The 19269-nt window shown below is 41.4% G+C and overlaps 1 protein-coding gene across 2 annotated transcripts in view; it reads left to right on the top strand.

Annotated features, from left to right (window-relative positions):
- The window catches only part of COL4A4 (collagen type IV alpha 4 chain), a 69144-nt gene that overhangs the window by 34856 nt on the left and 15019 nt on the right, over positions 1–19269 (top strand). For both annotated transcript variants that reach the window (XM_033150282.1, XM_033150281.1), the window contains 18 exons: positions 1922–1966; positions 2198–2251; positions 2450–2519; positions 2627–2731; positions 5046–5210; positions 6874–6966; positions 7111–7274; positions 7946–8018; positions 8963–9069; positions 9529–9712; positions 9803–9871; positions 10762–10869; positions 12359–12577; positions 14769–14930; positions 15705–15875; positions 16426–16569; positions 17264–17371; positions 18394–18575. In XM_033150282.1, the coding sequence (XP_033006173.1) occupies positions 1922–1966; positions 2198–2251; positions 2450–2519; positions 2627–2731; positions 5046–5210; positions 6874–6966; positions 7111–7274; positions 7946–8018; positions 8963–9069; positions 9529–9712; positions 9803–9871; positions 10762–10869; positions 12359–12577; positions 14769–14930; positions 15705–15875; positions 16426–16569; positions 17264–17371; positions 18394–18575 (2223 nt within the window). The remainder of the gene's footprint in view (positions 1–1921; positions 1967–2197; positions 2252–2449; positions 2520–2626; positions 2732–5045; positions 5211–6873; positions 6967–7110; positions 7275–7945; positions 8019–8962; positions 9070–9528; positions 9713–9802; positions 9872–10761; positions 10870–12358; positions 12578–14768; positions 14931–15704; positions 15876–16425; positions 16570–17263; positions 17372–18393; positions 18576–19269) is intronic.

The raw sequence follows: 19269 nt of genomic DNA, 5'->3' as shown, positions 1-19269 counted from the left end.
GAGACAGAATCCAACACTTCCACCATTTTTATTATTATTATAGTCTGTATCAGTTTCGAGAACATCCTGTTGAAGCTTTTGTTGCTTTTAAAGAATTGTTATTGCAAAACTACTGTAGGGATGCCAGCTGATCTATGCATATCTAGTGAGACTTTTTTTCATTGAACAAGATGGCCCTGATGTTTAAATCAAACGACTACACATTGTTTGCTATTTGGAGTCTCTGTGTGCGCGCGTTGTTCAGGAAGCACACATTTGAACTTCCTGAACAACGCACATGGAACTAGACTGTGGCTTATGTCTGATTTTGACATCCTAAGACTACATATCCTGGAGTAATTAAATCTGAGTATATAAAGGAGACTCTTAACCCCAAAGTCATTTTGTTTGTATTATATTATTAACTGCAGCCTTTTATTAATGGGAGTTTGGCTTTTTGGTATTATTCTCAAGTGATTTTGTCCCAGGGCTGCACAAGATACAACATTTCAGTATATGGCTCAGGATTTTTGGGGTGCTTTCAGATTACTGTCTTTGGTTTTCAATGATTGAGTTTGGCATGTGAATGTTTAATTTTTGTTTTATTGTAAATGCTGTAATAAAGTCTTTAACTGGATGCAGATTGTTCCATTTATCATTAACATGTTTTTCTGCCATTAGACATCTTGGGCGAAATGTATTAAAAAAGAGATACAGTATTCTAAGTAAAAAAAAATGTTTAATTTAGTTTCTCATATTGCTTCTAATTACAGCCCTATTTGGGCATCCCCTCCAGGTGATTACCATTAGCATGGTCTAGAACTGTAATCTTCCACAGTTCTAGATTCCATGGAAGCCTCCAAAAGTAGAGGGAGCTCCCTGCTACAGAGGTTTCCCATGCCAGTGTGTAGTAGACAATAAAGGCTGTGATGGGGTCATGCTCATAGGAGCCAACTCCTAGGGGCCGATGTCTCTTCACCCTCCAATAAAAAAAATTATGCCCCTACCCCAGTTGATGGGCATTGCCATTCAAATGGTGTGCATGACCACATCATGTGATCAGTTATGCAGGGTGGGGCTTACCTGGGCCTCCCCAATATTTTATTCAAGTTGGCGCCACTGGTCATGTAGGGCCTATTAGCTCATCTCGCTCACAGAGTGGTGTGTGTGTGTGTACGAGAGAGAGAGAGAGAGAGAGAGAGAGAGAGAGAGAGAGAGAGAGAGAGAGAGAATGGCCATATACAGCCTAGGCAACGTTGCAAGGTATTTATACAATCAACTTTTGCTGAAGTGGGGCCATTATGTCAAGATACAGCATACTGAGTTTAATAGAATTTATTTCCAATGGGTTGGGTTCTGAGAACTGTTAGTGGAAGAAAACATGTGTTTTTTGACATCGAAATACACTGCAGACGTCTGATCTCCCTGGAGACCTAGAGATATGACGATAGACTGCTCTGCCTCCTTTCTTTTAGCAAATGTTTTGTGCCACTAGGGAAGTGGTAATTCTGTATTGATTTGTTTTGGATGTTTGTATGTGTTGCCAATAAAAGGTTAGATGATAATGAAGAAGAAAACATGTGGAAATGAATTTCCCTATTAACTCTTCCCCACTGCAACCTCCCAAAATGCTGTGGGATGGAGAACGGGGTCACTATGGGAGGGGAGAATTGATCCAAAGTTGGATAAAGGCACCTTATGCAAATACAACAGGGATTTAACTAACTCTGGGGTAACCAACATGATGCCCTCCAGCTGTTGTGGGCCACAACTTCCATCAGCCTCAGTCAAGATGGCTAATGGTCAGAGATGATGGGAGTTGTAGTTCATAATATCTGGAGGGCACCACATTGGCTACCCTTGGTCTAACACCAATGTGTTCATAATCAGTGTGTTAAAAATGCTTAATATTATAACTTTTTGTCTCTGTCCTTTTCCATAGGGGAGTCCAGGCTCTTATGGATCGTCAGGAATTCCAGGAAGCAAGGTAGCATATGTTTATAAATGAAACATAAGCAATGTCTATAATTTACTAATAAAATAAACCTAAGTATAGCATCCATATCCATAGTGCACACACCTTTCCTTATTTTGTAAGATAAATCAGTGCTGGTGTACTTTAAAAACATTTTTTTTAATGTTTGGAATTTCTTTTACCTGCTAAACCCCCACAATTTAAGACCTCTTTCTGAGAGTCTACATATATTGTTTATTTCAGGGTGAAACTGGAATGGCTGGATTTCCTGGAGAGGATGGGCTTCCAGGAATTAAGGTCAGGTCTCAAATGCAGAAGGTTCTTTATATATCTGTGTTTATATCATGCTTACATGGAATCTATATCGTTCTGTAGCAGAGCAGAGGAGTCATTTTAATTCATTCCAGTACCTTTCACTATCACAGTTAATTGTTTCCCTTGGGCTCCTGTAGGTACAATGTTGTTACATTGCAATAAACCTGAAAATTCTTACAGGGGGATCTAGGAGACAGTGGGCTGCCAGGTCCACCAGGACCTCGAGGAACACCACGCCCTGGAATAAAAGGTTTTAACTAATAATAAACAATTCAATACACATTTAATACAATTCATGGTAACATACAATTATATTTAATGACAACAACCACCACATTTTCCAATGATCTCCTACAGGTCTTCAAGGAGACCCTGGAGACCCTGGACCTCCTGGAAATGTGGGGGCAGATGGGTTGACGGGCCCTCCTGGAGCTTATGGCAGGCAAGGGGAAGATGGAGCCAGTAAGAAACCTTTTTATGTTTAGGGTAAAAGAAAGTCCTATCAGCAGCTTTCACCTCTTTCCATAATGGTTATGCTGACAGATCCCAGGATAAAAATAATCTGTAGCAGCCTTTTCATAGTTACTTCTGTGCATTTCTAAGCATTATAGTAAGAGTTTATACAGAATGTTTTTTGTGATTATTATTTTTTAGATGTAGTGAGTTGGCAGGTTTTAAATAATCATAATGAGCAGCAAACGTGTTAAAGCATCTTGATTGTTCAAGGTATTCGCTCAGGTTTAACATTTGCCTTTATAAGGATTCCATTGCTTTAATAAGATTGTTGGGAAAAGGAGGGGTGGGTTAGGAATTGAACAAAGGTGTGGCAAATTGCTGTCCACTGTGATTCCTCAGGTTTGTGTAGTTATTCCAGGAGGTAACACCCCAAGTGGTCCATGTTAACTCAAAGTTAGACCTATTAGTTAGACAACACCAGTGCTGCTCAGGAATTCTAAGAAACAAAATCAAAATAAGATTTTTAAATTGATTTTTTTTTTAGTTTCTTAATCATTTTAATACGGTTGGGTAAACTATAATATACAATCCTGCCAAAATTTGGTTAAAAACAGTTCCCTTTTGAAAGGCCCAATCCTGGCACCCAATCTTAGACAAAAACCTGCTCCTTTATCTTGGGAGCCATCCTGCAAAAATTGGTGATGACGTCTTCAGAGGTGTCCAGATCAGTGCAATTTGGAATGGCCATTTTGATTCAAAATGGTTTCCAAATATAGTCAAAAATACATTCCTCAATTTCAGGAACAATCACACCAAATTTGGTGATGGCATCTTAAGAAGCTCCTGGATGCAAAGTAAACAGACAAACAACTTTCCAAAATATGTAGTGTAATATATAATACTGTATAGTAGATGTAGGTATGTTGCTTAAAAGCATCACCTCAATAATTTGGAGCATGAGCTTTCAAACAAAGGCTTTCCTCAATCCATGGGGGGTATTTGGAGGCCATCTTTAGACAGATTGAAGCTTCTGTTTCTCTTCACTTTTTCTCAATAAAACAATCACTGAAGGGAGAACTCCATGTGACTGATGAATTGATAGAACTGTTAAAGATTACACTACTCCAGCTACGTTTATCTTTAAGCTGTTCACATATGCTGAACCTGCCAATGCTTTTAAGATAATCTGGCAAGACTTATTTCGGTCCCTTTGCTTGCTGAAGTTAGGCAGGCAGTAAATGGGAAATGAGCCTTTTCCCGTTTCCAGTGAAATCCTATGCAAATCCAGTCAAAAGTACATTCCATTATTTTCAATGGGGTTTACTTCCAGGTAAGTGTATGTAGGATTGCATCCTGTACACATTTACCTGGGAGTTCGCTGCATTGAATTAAGTTCAGTAGTATAACATTTGTCTTTAATTCAGAAAGTTCCAGGTTCAATTCCTGGCATCTCCATGTACAGCTGAGAGAGTCTTGCTAACTGAAACCCTGGTGAGTTGTGTGCTGCCTCTGAATACCAGTTGCTGGAGAACATGAACAGTAGAGTGCAATTGCACTCATTCTGCTTGTGGTCTTCCAATAGAATTCTGATAGGCAGCTGTGGGAACAGAACCCAGGACTAGGTGGGCCCTTGGTCTAATGCAGCAGGGCTTTTCTTATTAAATCAGTGGGACAAAACTGCCATGTGTTAAATTGAGTCCCATTGATTCCAATGGGAACTTAAGGTCAACCCAGAATTCCTAGGGCAAGAAGTACTCTGAGACACAATGCCAATCTATTGTGTCCGGAGCATGTGCCAATGTTGTAACCCAAACTGGTAACACTGTTTTATGCTATTTTAGAACTATTAAGAAAAAGAAAACAATGAGATGCCAAAACCTGTGATTTGCAGCTCAATTTTCTTGTGTGCTTTAGAACAAATAGTTTGAAGATAATTGCAACGGTTGAGGAAAATCACATGAACAGGAATTTGGAGATCAATTGAGCTTCCCTTTCAAGCCATGCCAGTCTATCAGAAGGAAATATTAGTTTAAAACACAAGGAATTCATTATCCTGGATAACTGAGCCTCCAAATGTTGCTTGGCCACAACTCACATCCACACTGGTTGGGGCTGATGCAAGTTGGAATCTAACAATATCTGGAGGGCCACAGGTTTCATATCCCTGTTCTAGACTATTCAGTGAGGTGTAGCTCAAATAATTTGAGTTTTAGAATGCCACCTTCCAAATGCAGCTTCTCCCATAGCTGGCTTCTTTCTGACTATTTCACTTCCTTTTACAAGGCTCCATGACTTGTTCTTTTCTTCTCCTCCTCCATAGGTTTCCCTGGTCCCAAAGGTATATTGGGAGTACAAGGGCCTCAGGGCTTTCGAGGTGACCCTGGTCTCCCTGCTATAGCTGACATGGCACCAGGAAGGCCTGGCTCTCCAGGGTTGCCAGGTTTTCCAGGAACACAAGGAAAGCAGGGCTTGCCTGGATCACCTGGTAAGATGAGCAAAATACTTAGAACATTGAACAAAAATATTTCCAGTTGAAGATGATAGATGATGGATGGATGGATAGATAGATAGACCAATAATATTATTATTGACTATAATTCCACTCATTTCTTTATAGCAGGGGTGGGCCAACTTTGACAGGTGGACATGACAACCCCTGCCAGTTATGTAATCTCTTGCACAGGGTTCCCAAGTCCCCAACAACCAGATGATTGTTCGGTGCTTGGAAACCGCAGTGCAAGAGGCTTTGCCAGCCCTATGGTTGGCACTTTGGGAAGCATTGAGCATAGGGTTTGCAGAGCGTTCTTTCTCTTCCTCCAAATCAGTTGAAGGGGAGCGGAGGGAGAAAAAAAAACTTGCATTTAAGTTCAATTCTGCTCAGTCCTGGGAACATGTACAGAATTGAGTCTTGTTCTCCCTCCAATAATCAGCTAACATCATGAATGACAGGCATGTAATTGGCAGGGGATTGACAGGTGGGTGGGGAAAATGGCCTTGTGGACTAAACTGGTTTCCTACCCCTAATATTTAGCAATAGTAATTTATCAAGCAATAATAACAGTAATCATTCCAGATATGGGAGAACCAGGCTTATTGCCTTCACTATTTGTCTTCAAAATCTGGCTTCCATTTATCCATGGTTTAGTAATACCAGTAAAGCACAATCACCAGCAAGGAAGGAGGCTTATGAGGAGGGGCAGAGGCAATGGTAGCAGTGCTGCACCCATCAGGATGGTGGTGTGCAGGTGGCAGTGAGATCAGGGTTGTTTCAGGTTGGCGGTGGTAGCCCAGCTAATATGTGTGCACCTGCGGGGCCACTGCTGGGCCAGAACTCCCCCAAAGTCCCTTCCTCACACCCTCTTGGTGACCACAGTGGTGCTGCCAGGAAGACTTTGCAGTCTCTGCCTCACTACCCTCATGAGTCACCTCTGGAAGAAGCTTTAAGAGGAAGGCACTTTACTGCTTTCTCCTTCCAGTATGGGCCTCTCCCCCCTACACACACGGATGGTTGCATTGCAACAGAGCCTCAACCGAGGAGAAAGCATCTGGGGGGGGGGAGCTGAGGGAGAAAAGAGACAGGTGGGAAGAAGGGCTAAATACCCTCCTCCTTCTCGCTGCTTCTTTATTAGAAATAATACCCTCCTACTTTGAAGAAGTGAACTCTGAAGGTGGATTGTGGGAATAATATTTTGTATGCCCAACGATCTATCAACCGTATAAGGAATGTAGGGGGGGCGGTATGTCTAAAGGAATATTTATTTACTCCACTCATTTCTGTATTGCAGAACTCTAGTTCTGCATAGCAAGTCAGTTCTACAGTTTCAACAACAATTCTTTGAAAACAGTAACATGATTATGTATTATATAATGTAGAATTATTATTATTATTATTATTATTATTATGTGTTCCAAGCTTCAGGAGAAATAGAGAAGAGGATGGATGGGTGAACATATATCTCCTATTAGGTGGGAAGTGGGCATCACATTGGCAGTCAACCAGGCTTCTGCTGGTGTAACCATCTGGTCCTGTAGCTGTCTAACAAGTCAGCTCTAAGAATGAGGCCAGGCTGTTTAATTTTTTTTTTAAAGAACAGAGGCAAAGATAAATCAATTAAAACAATAAAAGATATCTTTTGTAAAATTTCAAGGTGTGGCTTGTACTGGGAGAGGGTCTCCTGGGCCACCAGGAGCTAAAGGCCAGAAGGGACCACCTGGAGAAAGAGGTTCAAAAGGAGAGAAAGGCAAGTACAGAGCAAATGCTTCATCCCAATCAAATCATGTAATTTAACCACGACTGTCCTTGAGAAAAAACACAAGTCATAATCGCTTTGTGAACTTGCATTATTTGTCTGGTCCAAAGCCTTGCTTCCTTTGTGCCTATACAGGTAGTGCAAGTAGCTGCTTATGTGGTGCTGGTCCTTGTGGTGCAGCTGGAATACGAGGTCTGCCAGGTGTCCCTGGAAGAAAAGGAGAAGTCGGATTACCTGGAAAATATGGAACAACAGGTGACCCAGGCTTACCTGGTGCAGTAGGGCCACCAGGTTCCCCCGTGAGTAACTTATAGGCAATATTTTATATTCTGGCATCCACAGAGCAGATTGATCTTTCCTTATGTTGTTCATTTCTTTCCTTATTTCTGAGGATTCAAGTTTTATTTTTTAACATTTTGATGTTAATGTTTGCATGTGTTCAGGTAGATCACACAACACATAATTAAACTGCGGAATTTGTTACTTCAGGGTGTGGTGATGACCACCAACGCAGGTAACTTTTAAGGGGGGTTCACAGAGGATAAGACTATCAAGCACTACTAATTGTGGTGCCTGTGTATAATAGTGGTTGCTGGGGGGCGTGGAATATAGCAACAGTGGGCTATTGTGCTCAGGTCCTGCTTGCAAGTTTCCCATAGGCAACTGGTGTTTGGTTAATGTTGGAAACAGGATACCGGGCAAGATGGGTCTATACTCTGATCCAGCAGGATTCTTCTACTGTTCTTGTCAGTGTGCCATGAGAGCAAAACATTGGGAAAGATCTTGATGAAAGGCTCCTGTGGGAGCAGGATGGGGAAAGCTCATGGTGTCACCCAACTAACCTTTGTTGTCAATTTAAAAAGCACAGGTTGTGGGAGGAGATCTTGCTCATCTAATAGATGTTTACTTGCTGTCGGATCTCAGCTATTATTTCAATTGACTATAACTTTTTTATTTTAACACTTGTAAGGGAATACCAGGTCCATTTGGGTTGACTGGTGAAAAAGGTGATAAGGGTGACCCAGCTAGAATAAGAATAAAAGGTAACTATAAAACGTACTAAACCCATGAGATTTTTTTTCCTCTTTAAACTTGGGGACTGCTTCCAATGGTATATCCAAATTTTGTATTGCGTGGTGTTTGTGGTGTAGAAGCTTCGCAAAAAAGAGCCAACGAATTGTCCTGGGAGTAATAAACAGTAGCCATCTGTCTGAAGTTCTTTCTCCAAAGTTATAGTTTGTAAGTGCCATAATTAGTGTATGTCTTCCACTTCCTCATTTTTGTGATCTATCAGATGCAAGGAGCTAGTGCAGTCTGTTCCTTATTCCATGTCCCTCCAATGATAAGTACTCTGCTTTTTATGTCATTGTGAAAAATGCACTACCTAGTTAAAGTGGTACCAACTGTCCTAAGATTCTTGCTTAAGTTTTGTCAAGCATCTCCATTAGCACCATCTTTCTATTTTTCTGCTCATCCTAATTCACTATGAACCACTTTTCATTTGAAATGTTCACAATCATCCACTTACTCATCTTATTGCAAGATTTTCAGGGTTGTTCTTTTTAATAAAAAAAATAGACTGGATTTGCACACATTCATCATAGACACCTCAGTAATTTCTTTGGCTAATGCATTCCACAGAAGAGAAGGAGAAGGTTTCAGACCTTATATAATTAATGGAGAAGCCCCCACCCTCAATTCCTCTTGCATATAATCCTGTACAAATACCAAAGCTTAAGGGTGGCATTCATTATTTTAAGACAGAACTTTTCATATTCTGAACACTAATTAGTAAGAAAGATGCATTTTACCCAAACACAAAATAGTGTCCTGTAATTTTTTTGTAAAGCTGTATTCTTATCAGTTTGCCCAGTTTTCTAGCATTTGGGGGGCATTTCCTAAAGCATTCAGGTAGCATAGTCTTCAACAGCATACATACATACATACATACATTGCATACTGACTGTAATATTTCCATAATTTAAAGGGATAAAAGGACAAAGAGGTCTTCAAGGTGAGCCTGGATTTCCAGGAAGAAATGGTATTGCTGGCAGGAATGGAGAACTAGGACTGCCTGGTGAAAAGGGCTTAAAGGTATACCTGATTATTTTGACAGTTGTTTCCCCCTTCATTGTAACAATGAGGAACTAAACTAACCAGGAGTTGTCTTTCTGTGTGAAAGGGCTGAGAGTTCTGCGCAGTTCTTATGATCAAAGCCAGCTCATAAGCTCAGAATGTGCTCAGTGGCACCCTGTTCTTTAATTCTAACAGTATGGCTTTTGCACCTGGATGTGGTTGTTAGATTATGGGGTTCTAGTGCAAAACTTCCAATATAGATACAACACGAATAAAACCAACAATAAGGACATGCCCAGCCCAGAAATAAAACATTGATTTAACAAGTCCATCATCCAAAAGGAAATATCACTCATGAGTAAGCTACTGTGAACAAGTGAATCTCAAGGCCCTTTTGGAAAACCTGGCGACTTTAAGGGGATCAGCCGGAAGTGAGCTCGAATATATTAATTGTGCGTTTGTATTCATTGTTTACAGGGGTTTGACGGAAGAGCTTTGCCAGGTGATAAGGGATTTCCTGGTTCCCCTGGACTGCCTGGCTCAAAGGGGCCAATAGGACCAACAGGTTTTGGAATTCAGGGTCTGCAAGGTGTCCGGGGTCTGCCTGGAAGTCCAGGAAGCCCGGGTATTAGAGGACCACCTGGCCCAAAAGGTGAAAAAGGTATGTATTTTACATTGAAAAAAGAATACTCTGTTGGTTCAGTTGTCTGAGAGGATGGGTCAAACCAATTGATGGTTGCTTTTCTTCTAGGTGCTACTCTTCCTTACACAGCAGCATACCCTGGGAATCCAGGTGCACCTGGTTTTAAAGGTATATCAGGTATGACTACAAAAGTGAAATAAGGTGCTATTCTTTCCACAGAAGCTGTTAATGTCTTCAAGTTATTCATAATTAAACAGACTTCTGTAATTTAAAACTTACATTAATGAGTTGTAGGGTAAGAATTCTCAAGATTGGAAAAGAAACACAAATGCGAGGTTGTCATAAATGATAGCTAAAAATTAAAAGCAGGACTAGAACCTCCCTAATACTCTATGCAAAAAACACCTTTTGTTTTTCACTGGTGGTGAACTTGGTGGAAAAATAAAGTTTGGTATGCTCCTCTTATATGGTTATATCATTTAGATACACTCCGGGTGGTACAGCAAGCAAAATCTCCAATATGAATCTCAGAAGCATTTTGCGATGGGTTTTGGAGCACAACTATGATTAAAAGAAATAAGGGGTCAAATCTGTCTCCATATTTCATTTGTTTGGTAAAATCCAAGGAAATAGACTAAGTGGTAGTTCCTTACAAGTATTATTGTCTTTGGCCAGCTCCTGGATAGTCAGAAAACATGGAGAACTTATTGACTTTCCATTGCAATTGCTTTAGGACAACTCTTCATCCTGCCAGTTGAATAGCTTGGAACTTCTTATCTCTTAATGTTATCACTTAATATTAATTATTATTTAATGTTGAATTAGAGTTGCTCAGACTGGTGTCTTTTCTTAATGGAGACTTGAATAGCAGAAATTACACATTGCCAAACAAGGTATGCGTGGTGAGGCAGCGTGAACATGAAACCTATCAGTCATAAGAATGCATTGATCTTGCCTGAAATGTTTTTAAAATACAACCCCTATATTTATAAAATGGATCTAGCTAGGTTTGTTCCACAGAAGGTTTGAAAGCATTGAACTAAGCTGTGCACAATCTGTCTATTCAGGCCCGAAAGGATTGAGAGGGCAGCCTGGGAGAGCTGGTCCCAATGGTTTTGATGGCTTCAAAGGCCAACAGGGCAGACCAGGAATACCAGGCAATCCTGGTCCAGAAGGTAAGTGAAAAAAGGGCAGCGTGTATTCATTTGTTGAATATGGGTATGGACTGATTTTAATATACAGGTGAAACTCGAAAAATTTGAATATCGTGGAAAGGTTCATTTCTTTCAGTAATTCAACTTAAAAGGTGAAACTAATATATGAGATAGGCTCATGACATGCAAAGTGAGATATGCCAAGCCTTTATTTGTTATAATTGTGATGATTATGGCGTACAGCAGATGAGAACCCCAAATTAACAATTTCAACTTTGGGGTTCTCATCAGCTGTACGCCATAATCATCACAATTATAACAAACAAAGGCTTGACATATCTCGCTTTGCATGTCATGAGTCTATCTCATATATTAAACTCCAGTAGCTAATGAAAACAATTGCTTACATAAATGGACTTTTCCACAATATTCTATTTTTTCGAGTTTCACCTGTATATTCAGTTTTCTTCTTCTGAACCTCATGCTTATTGTGCAACTGAAGTACCTGAATGTTGTCAGGTCATTAAATAAAGTCAGTTTTATAAAAGAATTGTAGCTCACATGCTTTCTCTCCAGTGCTTTGCTCCCATCAGATCTTGTTTCCCACAAGATGTAGTGATGACCACCAACTTCATCATCATCATCATATCATCATCATTTTATTTGTATGCCACCTTTGTGGGATGTAAACACAGAGCAGTCAAAACACAACATTGCTAGAGTGGCCATGAAGGTAACTCAGTCCTCCAGGCATAACTTCCTACTACCTGGACTGAGTTAACTTCCTCTCTGACCAGAAGTAGGTGTGGTCTTACCTGGGAACAAGATCCCAGGTTCATTCACCATTTTGTCTCCGTCTGTTCAAGAAGCAACAAGGTGTTCTCCTTGGCTCACGGCCAAGAGAACAAAGGAAGCTACTTTTCCCTATGGAAGTAGCAACCACATGTAAATACTTTTTACTAAGCAAGCCTGCCTTCTGAGAAATGCTGTGTAACTCAGGAAGTAATGTGAGTAAACTCTTTTTATTCATTTAAGATACATTGTGTCGTGTGTAGTCTTTTAAGAGGGATAAAGGGGAAATATATACCAGGAACATATATATTGGGCCAATTATATATTGGGCCAACTTTATATATATTGAGCCAATTAAGGAAAGACATGTTTTGTTGCAGCTGGGGCAGATGAAGACCATGCACCATGGCATTTCTTCTCGGCACTCTTCCCAGTGGTCATTCCTCCTCTGGTCACTGCTATGAATGCACAACCTAACTGCCTGACTCCAGGTCATACATTCACAGACAGTATGCTACTGATATCAGTTCCTGGGTACAAACAATGAGGAGGAGCTACTGTCTCCATGCCTTATTATGTCTGATTGGCCACTGTGGGAAACAAGCTGCTGCACTATATGGATCTAGGAAAGCTCTCTTTACATTCTTATTTCAAAAATGATATCATTACAAGTTGAAATTAAAGAAGTGAAGCAAATCTACATTTCCATATTCTCTAGGTTTCAGGGGTGAGACTGGTGATCAAGGTGCACAAGGTGAAAGAGGTCCAAGGCTGGATGGTGCTCCAGGGTTGCCAGGTCCTCCTGGTCTTGAAGGTCCAAAAGGCATTTTAGGTGACAACAGTTATGGTCCTCCAGGAATTCCAGGCAACGGAGGTCTTCCCGGTATACCAGGCTTGCAAGGCTTAAGAGGTGAACCAGGTTTTGCTGGCCTTCAAGGTATGATGCATATTTGTGCATGGTTTATCTTACTTTTTTTGGATTTGTTACTGATAATTGGCTGACTATAAGCTACTTCTCCCCAAAAATACATTTCTGGAGAAGAAAAATATAAATAGCTCAATAAATAATGCCTGATCCGACTGCACCGGCTAGCATTTAGTTTCTGTGCCCAGTTTAAAGTGCTGGTTTTGACTTATATAGCCTTAATTGGCTCAGGACCACAATATCTCAAGGACCGCCTCTTTCTATATGAACCTACCCAGACCCTGATATCATATTCTGAGGCCCTTCTTCATGTGTTCCCTCCACAAGAGATTTAGAGGGTAGCAACAGAAGAACGGACCTTTTATGTGGTGGCTCCCCATTTGTGGAATGCTCTCCCGAGGGAGGTTCGCCAGGCGCCTTCATTATACACCTTTAGATGCCAGGCAAAAAAAGTTCCTCTTTTACCAGTCCTTTAGCTGATTAACATCCAATGCCCTTTTAAAATGTGTTGGGAGGGGGTTATTGGGTTGCTTTTGTTTTTATTTTGTGTATTTCATGTTTTTATATTGTAATTTTATCTTGTGAATTGCCCTGAGACCTGCGGGTATAGGGCGGTATATAAATTTAAATAATAATAATAATAATAATAATAATAATAATAATAATAATAATAATAAATAATAGTATTTCTAATGTGAGAGGTTGAAGGACACACAATCTGGATATATTTGGGAAACCCTAGTTGAAAATAAGAATGAGAGTAAGAGAAAAGGAAAGGAAAAGTGAGGGGATGTACAGTCGGGAGATCTCAGAAGCATAGCATCTCACAAAAACAGGCCAGATAGCTTAATATATTTACAGTTTGTCTCTTTTACTCATTCTTGACTCGGGTCAACAGAGAATTCTACCATTTTCCATGTGGTAGAAGTGATCACTAATTGGCCATTTCCGAATCATGTGAATGAGTTAATCTGACCTCTTGTAAATTCCATCTCCAACTGTGGGTTGATGAAGATTGGGGCATCATCATCACTCTAAAAGGAGTACAGTATGTCCTAAATAGCAATTTCTACTGGGCATTGTATGTGTCAAACAGTGCCGTCAATATTTGAGAGAAAAGCGACGTTCACTTACTCAGCTTCAGAAGTTCCATTCAGATTTGCTTTATGCATACCTGCTCTTTTCAAGTCACAGATTGTTTCGCGGCAAGCCTCAGTATGCTGTTAACATTTCCATCACCTTGTGAGGTTTCTGGGGGTGGGGGTTGCAGTACAAACTGGAAGGACAAGTCATATTGTGAAGTCAGCCTGCCCCGATATTGCTCACTTTGCCTGTGTGCAGCAGAGGGGAGTGAAAAGGTCCCTTTTAAACTCATGAAAGCAAAGGACAACATCCCGTAAATATAAATATATTTCCCCAGGTCCCATCTTTCCATACAGCAACATGAAGTGATTGCTTTGGATAGCCACCCCCAGAAGGGATGTCATTTTACTGTCTTCAGTATTATTTCTGTATGGAATGTGAGGAATGCAAGGGGTGTCTTCTGTTTTCTTTCTGTTTCATGCTGCAGAATTAAAAATGTGTAAGGCGCAGACCTTGACTTTTCTCATCTTCCAAAAGAGAGGCTGTCTGGAGTTGGTGTTGTTCCTCCCCACCCCCAGCACTAACACCATACAGCCAGGATGCTGTCAGCAAAATGAGCTGGGCTGGGCAAGTGCAAACTCAAAGCATACCACTGTTACTATCGAAAGCCTTACAGGGTTGCATGTACAGAAATTGCACTTTAAAAAATTCTAAGTAAAAACGTATTAAATGAACATACTAAATGAGCTAAAATGAGTCAACTGTTCGTGATGGCTTAGTGTGAATGCAGGGGCTCTCAGAGAAAAGATGCTAGCCACTGTGCTCCTTCCTAGTTGTTCTGCTACTGAACAGCACTTTGCTAAGCCATGCCTTGGCTTGGCGTGTTCCTCCAAATTTGAGCTTGTGGCTTATCCATGAGCCCTGTTTCAGCTGATATGCCAAGCCAAACTATGGCTTGGGTCAGTGTGGCCCAGCAGTAAAACCACTGGGGAGGAGGAAAGCAGCTGGGATCTTTTCTCCAGAGGTTTGCCTTAGCATGAAGTGCAAACCAGGCCAAATTGTTTCAATATAAATTATTTCGAATTTGGGGGGGGGCTTCATAAATGAATTATCCTTGCAGGACAGCCTGGCATCCCAGGATTTCCAGGAGCTAAAGGTCTCAGAGGTAGAAAAGGTGACATAGGAGTCACAGGAGGCCCTGGGTCACCTGGTCTGCCATGTGACAAAGGCTTGCAGGGGCTGCCAGGACCTCCAGGCTCTTTTGGACCACCAGGCTTTCCAGGTAAGCGCATCATTATCCTTGTAAGTATTCAGGTGGGAGTCTAAAGCATACATGTTGACCCAGGTATTTGATGGCTGAAATATATTGTGGTTAGCAACCTTGAAATCTTTGGGTGCTTTCCCACAAATTACTTCTGTTAATGCAATTGTTCCCACTTATGCATAGGCATGGTGTACATGTGTATTGGTCAAAATAGGTGTGGCATCTCACTTTTAATAAATAAATAAATGTGGCACCATTTATGTACATGGCACTACAAAGATCAGATACAACGGATACCTGCCTCAACTTTCTAACAATGTAAAATCAACACAAATAAGAAATGAGAGAGGCAGGCCAAGGCAGCTGTGGGGGGAATGGATGTGTGCATAGGCAGGGCATATAGAGGTGGGGCAGGAGGGGGGGACGGACCCAACTTGTACACGCTGAACACCTGACATTTCAGTTCTTGCTGTAAACAATTTGATTTGGCCATCTTGTTTGCTCTCCTCCCCATGTACCTTAGCTTTATGAATGCAGCACGGCAATTGCAAGGAGCCTGTGGAGCTATGGTTTTAACTTATCAACATTTTAATTTTTATTTGGAATATTATTTTGATACTGTTGTTTTGGTTAATAGCATTTTATATAGGTTTTTAGGTTTTGTTAAAAAAAACACCTTTGAGACTTTAATACACACACACACACACACACACACACACACGTATAAAACATAGTAGTTGTTAGGGACATATTTTTGCATTTGGTGCATCTCTCCCTCCATGCCCCTTCTAGGTTTACAAGGGTTCAAGGGTCCTAAAGGTGATATGGGTGCACCAGGCCCAGCTGGAATGAAAGGCATGCCTGGGTTTCCTGGAGTAGAAGGGCCACCTGGCCTCCCAGGCTTAAGAGGAAAACCAGGTCTTCCAGGAGAAAATGGATTGCCAGGCCGCCCAGGGCAAAAAGGTACATGGATTCTAAATGAAATTTTATTTGTTTCAGGTGTGGCACTTCACAGTTCATATATACAAATAGTATTTCTAACCACCACCTCTCATTTTTTTGGTCTTCAAAAGCTAGGAGAGGGGTCATTTGGAATTTGGGTTCAGAGTCATGACCAAAGAAGGATACACTGTACTGGGCCCCAGAGATCCAGCCCCCAGCCCATACTGCAATCCCATTACCATGAAGAGAAAATAGATGCTCCATTGAGAATATTTATGGAAATTTATTTCCCAGTATGCGCCCACTGTCTAGATCTTGTGCAATTTGCTGGAGCCAATCAGGACCAGTGTTAAGAGCAGAACAACATTCTGAAGAGTGAATTGCTGGCCCATGGCCTTCTCTAGAACAGAAAAAATGTCTTGTGCAGTTAAAGTAGGGCTCCCGCCTGTGACATGATTAATCCAGCAATCCAGTCTTTTATTTAAGTGCTGGTCCATGGGGTCACGAAGAGTCGGACACGACTGAACGACTGAACAACAACAACAAAGAATCTACATATTTCTTTCTGAAGGGAGCCAAGGGTCCCAAGGCATGCAGGGTTTCCCAGGACTCCCAGGAAGTGAAGGAGAAATGGGAGCACCTGGTGTGAAAGGTGAAGAAGGACAAGCAGGTCCGCGTGGCCCTCCAGGAGAATGTGGGTCTATAGGATTAAAGGGTATGTAGAGTGATCTCTGTAACTCGTCTCCTGAATTACTTTGGCATGTATTGTGTTCCTTTTCTCCTAGCTAGATAAAGATTTTCTTAAGTTGGTAATAGGGCCATAGGAAGTTGCCCTTATACTGAGATAGGCCACTGAGCCATCTAGGCCACTGAGCCATCCAGTAGTGTCCACAACAATGTTGGCATCCGTCTATCTCGAGAGACAAATGGAGTGTGCCTCTGGGGGTGAAGTTAAACAGCTGCATTAGCAGCACCAAAGTGACCTTGCTGGAGTGCCAAAGTTACTCCCAAAGTTAAAACACAAATCTTAAAAACTGTGAGACCATACTATATCAGTTATTTCAAAGGCCTGGGAGAATAGAAAGGTTTTCACCTGCTGCCAAAAAAGACCATAAAAATGGTTCCAGTGAATCCTCCGTCAGAACTTGCTTCCCGCCATAGAGTTTTGTTAAAGCTATGTTTTGTCATCTTGTGATTTCCTAAGCAGAATCAAGGAATAGGAGTCATCTGAATACTACAGTTCCCGTCCTCTAAGCACCAAGCAAATGTTTAATATGTGGTACCTGCCCAGAGCAGTAAACATTAATGACGCAATTAGGAATCCCAATAGTAGGATTGGTGGGTTGGCGGGCAGCTATGCTGTCCTGTGCAAATCTCTGCCTACATTCAGTACATTCTACTTCTTTAAGGCGAAAGAGGACCTCCAGGAGAGGACGGCTGTGTTTTCATATTGAAAGAGAAAGGACAAAAAGGGGAGCCAGGCCTTCCTGGTGATAAAGGCATCCCAGGAACACAGGGTAAGCAAACTGCTTGTTTTCAGGTTACGCAGAAACCAATAACTGTAACGTTAAGTCCAGACCCTAGCTGACATCTTCCATGTGCTATTTAATTTTTGGAAGGCACTAATACATCTGCAGCTGTTGTTTTTGAAAGTTATTCACTAGAACACATTTGCTGAAATTAAAAGGTGAATCAGACAGACTGTTGTTTTCTTAGCCAATTAGCAACGAACTGGCCAGTTAATAACTAACCACTGCTCATGAGCTATTGCTTTATCATATGAACCCAGCCGTGTGCATTTACTGATAGGCACTATGCTTGCTGTAGGAGATTAGGCGCCGCCTTCATCATTCATGTTCAGTGTCTGCAGTGTCCCAGGATAAACAACACAGGAAGCTGCTTCACACTGAGTCAGACCATTGGTCCATCTAGCTCGGTATTGACTACAAGGATTGGTAGCAGCTCCCCAGAGTTTCAGACAGGGAGTCTTTCCCAGTCCTACCTAGAGATGGTGGGGACTGAACCTGAAACCTTTTGCAGGCAAAGCAGATGCTCTACCACTGAGCTTATAGCCCTATTCAGCGATTACAATATAAAATGAGACTAATCAATATAAACTCACTTTACAAGTGTCAAAAACCTTAATTGGTCTTAGGTACTTACCGGTACTACACATCCCTTTCATATGACCTCAGTATGAGACCATTTCAACAAAAAGTGAAACCTCTCCTCCTAAGGGTTATTAAAGTTTTTTAAAGTTATTGTCTAGATCTTACCAGTGTTTTTCTTCTAGGGGAAAAGAATGTGCTGGTACTACGTATCTTTGAGTACCCCCAGAAAAAAACACTGGCTCTTACTACTGTGTTGTATCTACGTATCACACAGCAAAATTGTTCTGATGTACAATATGCTACAGATTCTTTTTAATTTCAGGTTTTGTAGTTTTTCTGATTTGTTTTGTTTTGAGGGGGAGGGGTTGCATTCCCTTCTGTGACTAGAAAACGTAACAACTTACAACAAGCTATTGAAATAATTTCAGGTGATAAAGGCAACACCGGATTCAGAGGAATCCCAGGATTGCCAGGCAGAAATGCACTTCCAGGTACTCGAAAAGGCGAACTTGGCGATGCTGGTCAGGCTGGTTTTCAAGGGCCTCCCGGTCTTCCAGGACCCCCAGGACTGAGAGGAATCACTGGTTTTCAAGGACCACAAGGTGACCAGGTAGGGTGAGAATATTGTCACAGTGTTTGAAAGTCTAATGCTGCATTTAGCCATTTATCTGAGGGACCCTTGAGGAAAGCCTAGGAGGGGGTCAGTATGCTGTATGCAGTTGTGGCACACATTCTCTTGGTGTCAATGTCTCCAGTTATAAGTGGCAACTAAATAGTTGTATTTTCTGTCAGGCTGTATTGCGTGTTTTGCTTTTCGCCATTTTATGTTTTTAAGTCTGCCCTTGGGTCGTAGGATTAAGGGTAGGACATAAGTTTTTATCAGTAGTGGATGGCATGGTGGAGTGGAGGTGCTTACCTGACCTCCTGGCAGGTGAGTTGCTGGGAGGGGTAGCAGGGAGAGAGGCAAGGCAGCGGCAAGGCTGCCGTGGTGCATACCCACCAGCAGAGCCAATCCACCTCTTCTGCTGGTGCAACCATACCACCTGCCCACCATCTCCCCCTTCTCCTTTCTGGTAAGCAGTAGCCAGCAGGTCAAATACAAATGAGTAAATTTGCCTTTTACTTGCTTTTCCACCTCAAAGCTAATGATCATCATATTTATTGTTTTGCGCAATTCTCATTATGATCAGTGTCTTGAAGCAAGATGAACAAGAAACTAATAGGTCTGTATTACAGAACAGTTTACACTAACCACTTAAAAATCTTCAAGCAGCATAAAGCCTTCTGTGGGAAGAGTAGAGATC

This window comes from Lacerta agilis, chromosome 5 (assembly GCF_009819535.1).
Source record: "Lacerta agilis isolate rLacAgi1 chromosome 5, rLacAgi1.pri, whole genome shotgun sequence".
NCBI classification, from domain to species: domain Eukaryota; kingdom Metazoa; phylum Chordata; class Lepidosauria; order Squamata; family Lacertidae; genus Lacerta; species Lacerta agilis.
This window is presented reverse-complemented; position numbering and strand designations above follow the sequence as displayed.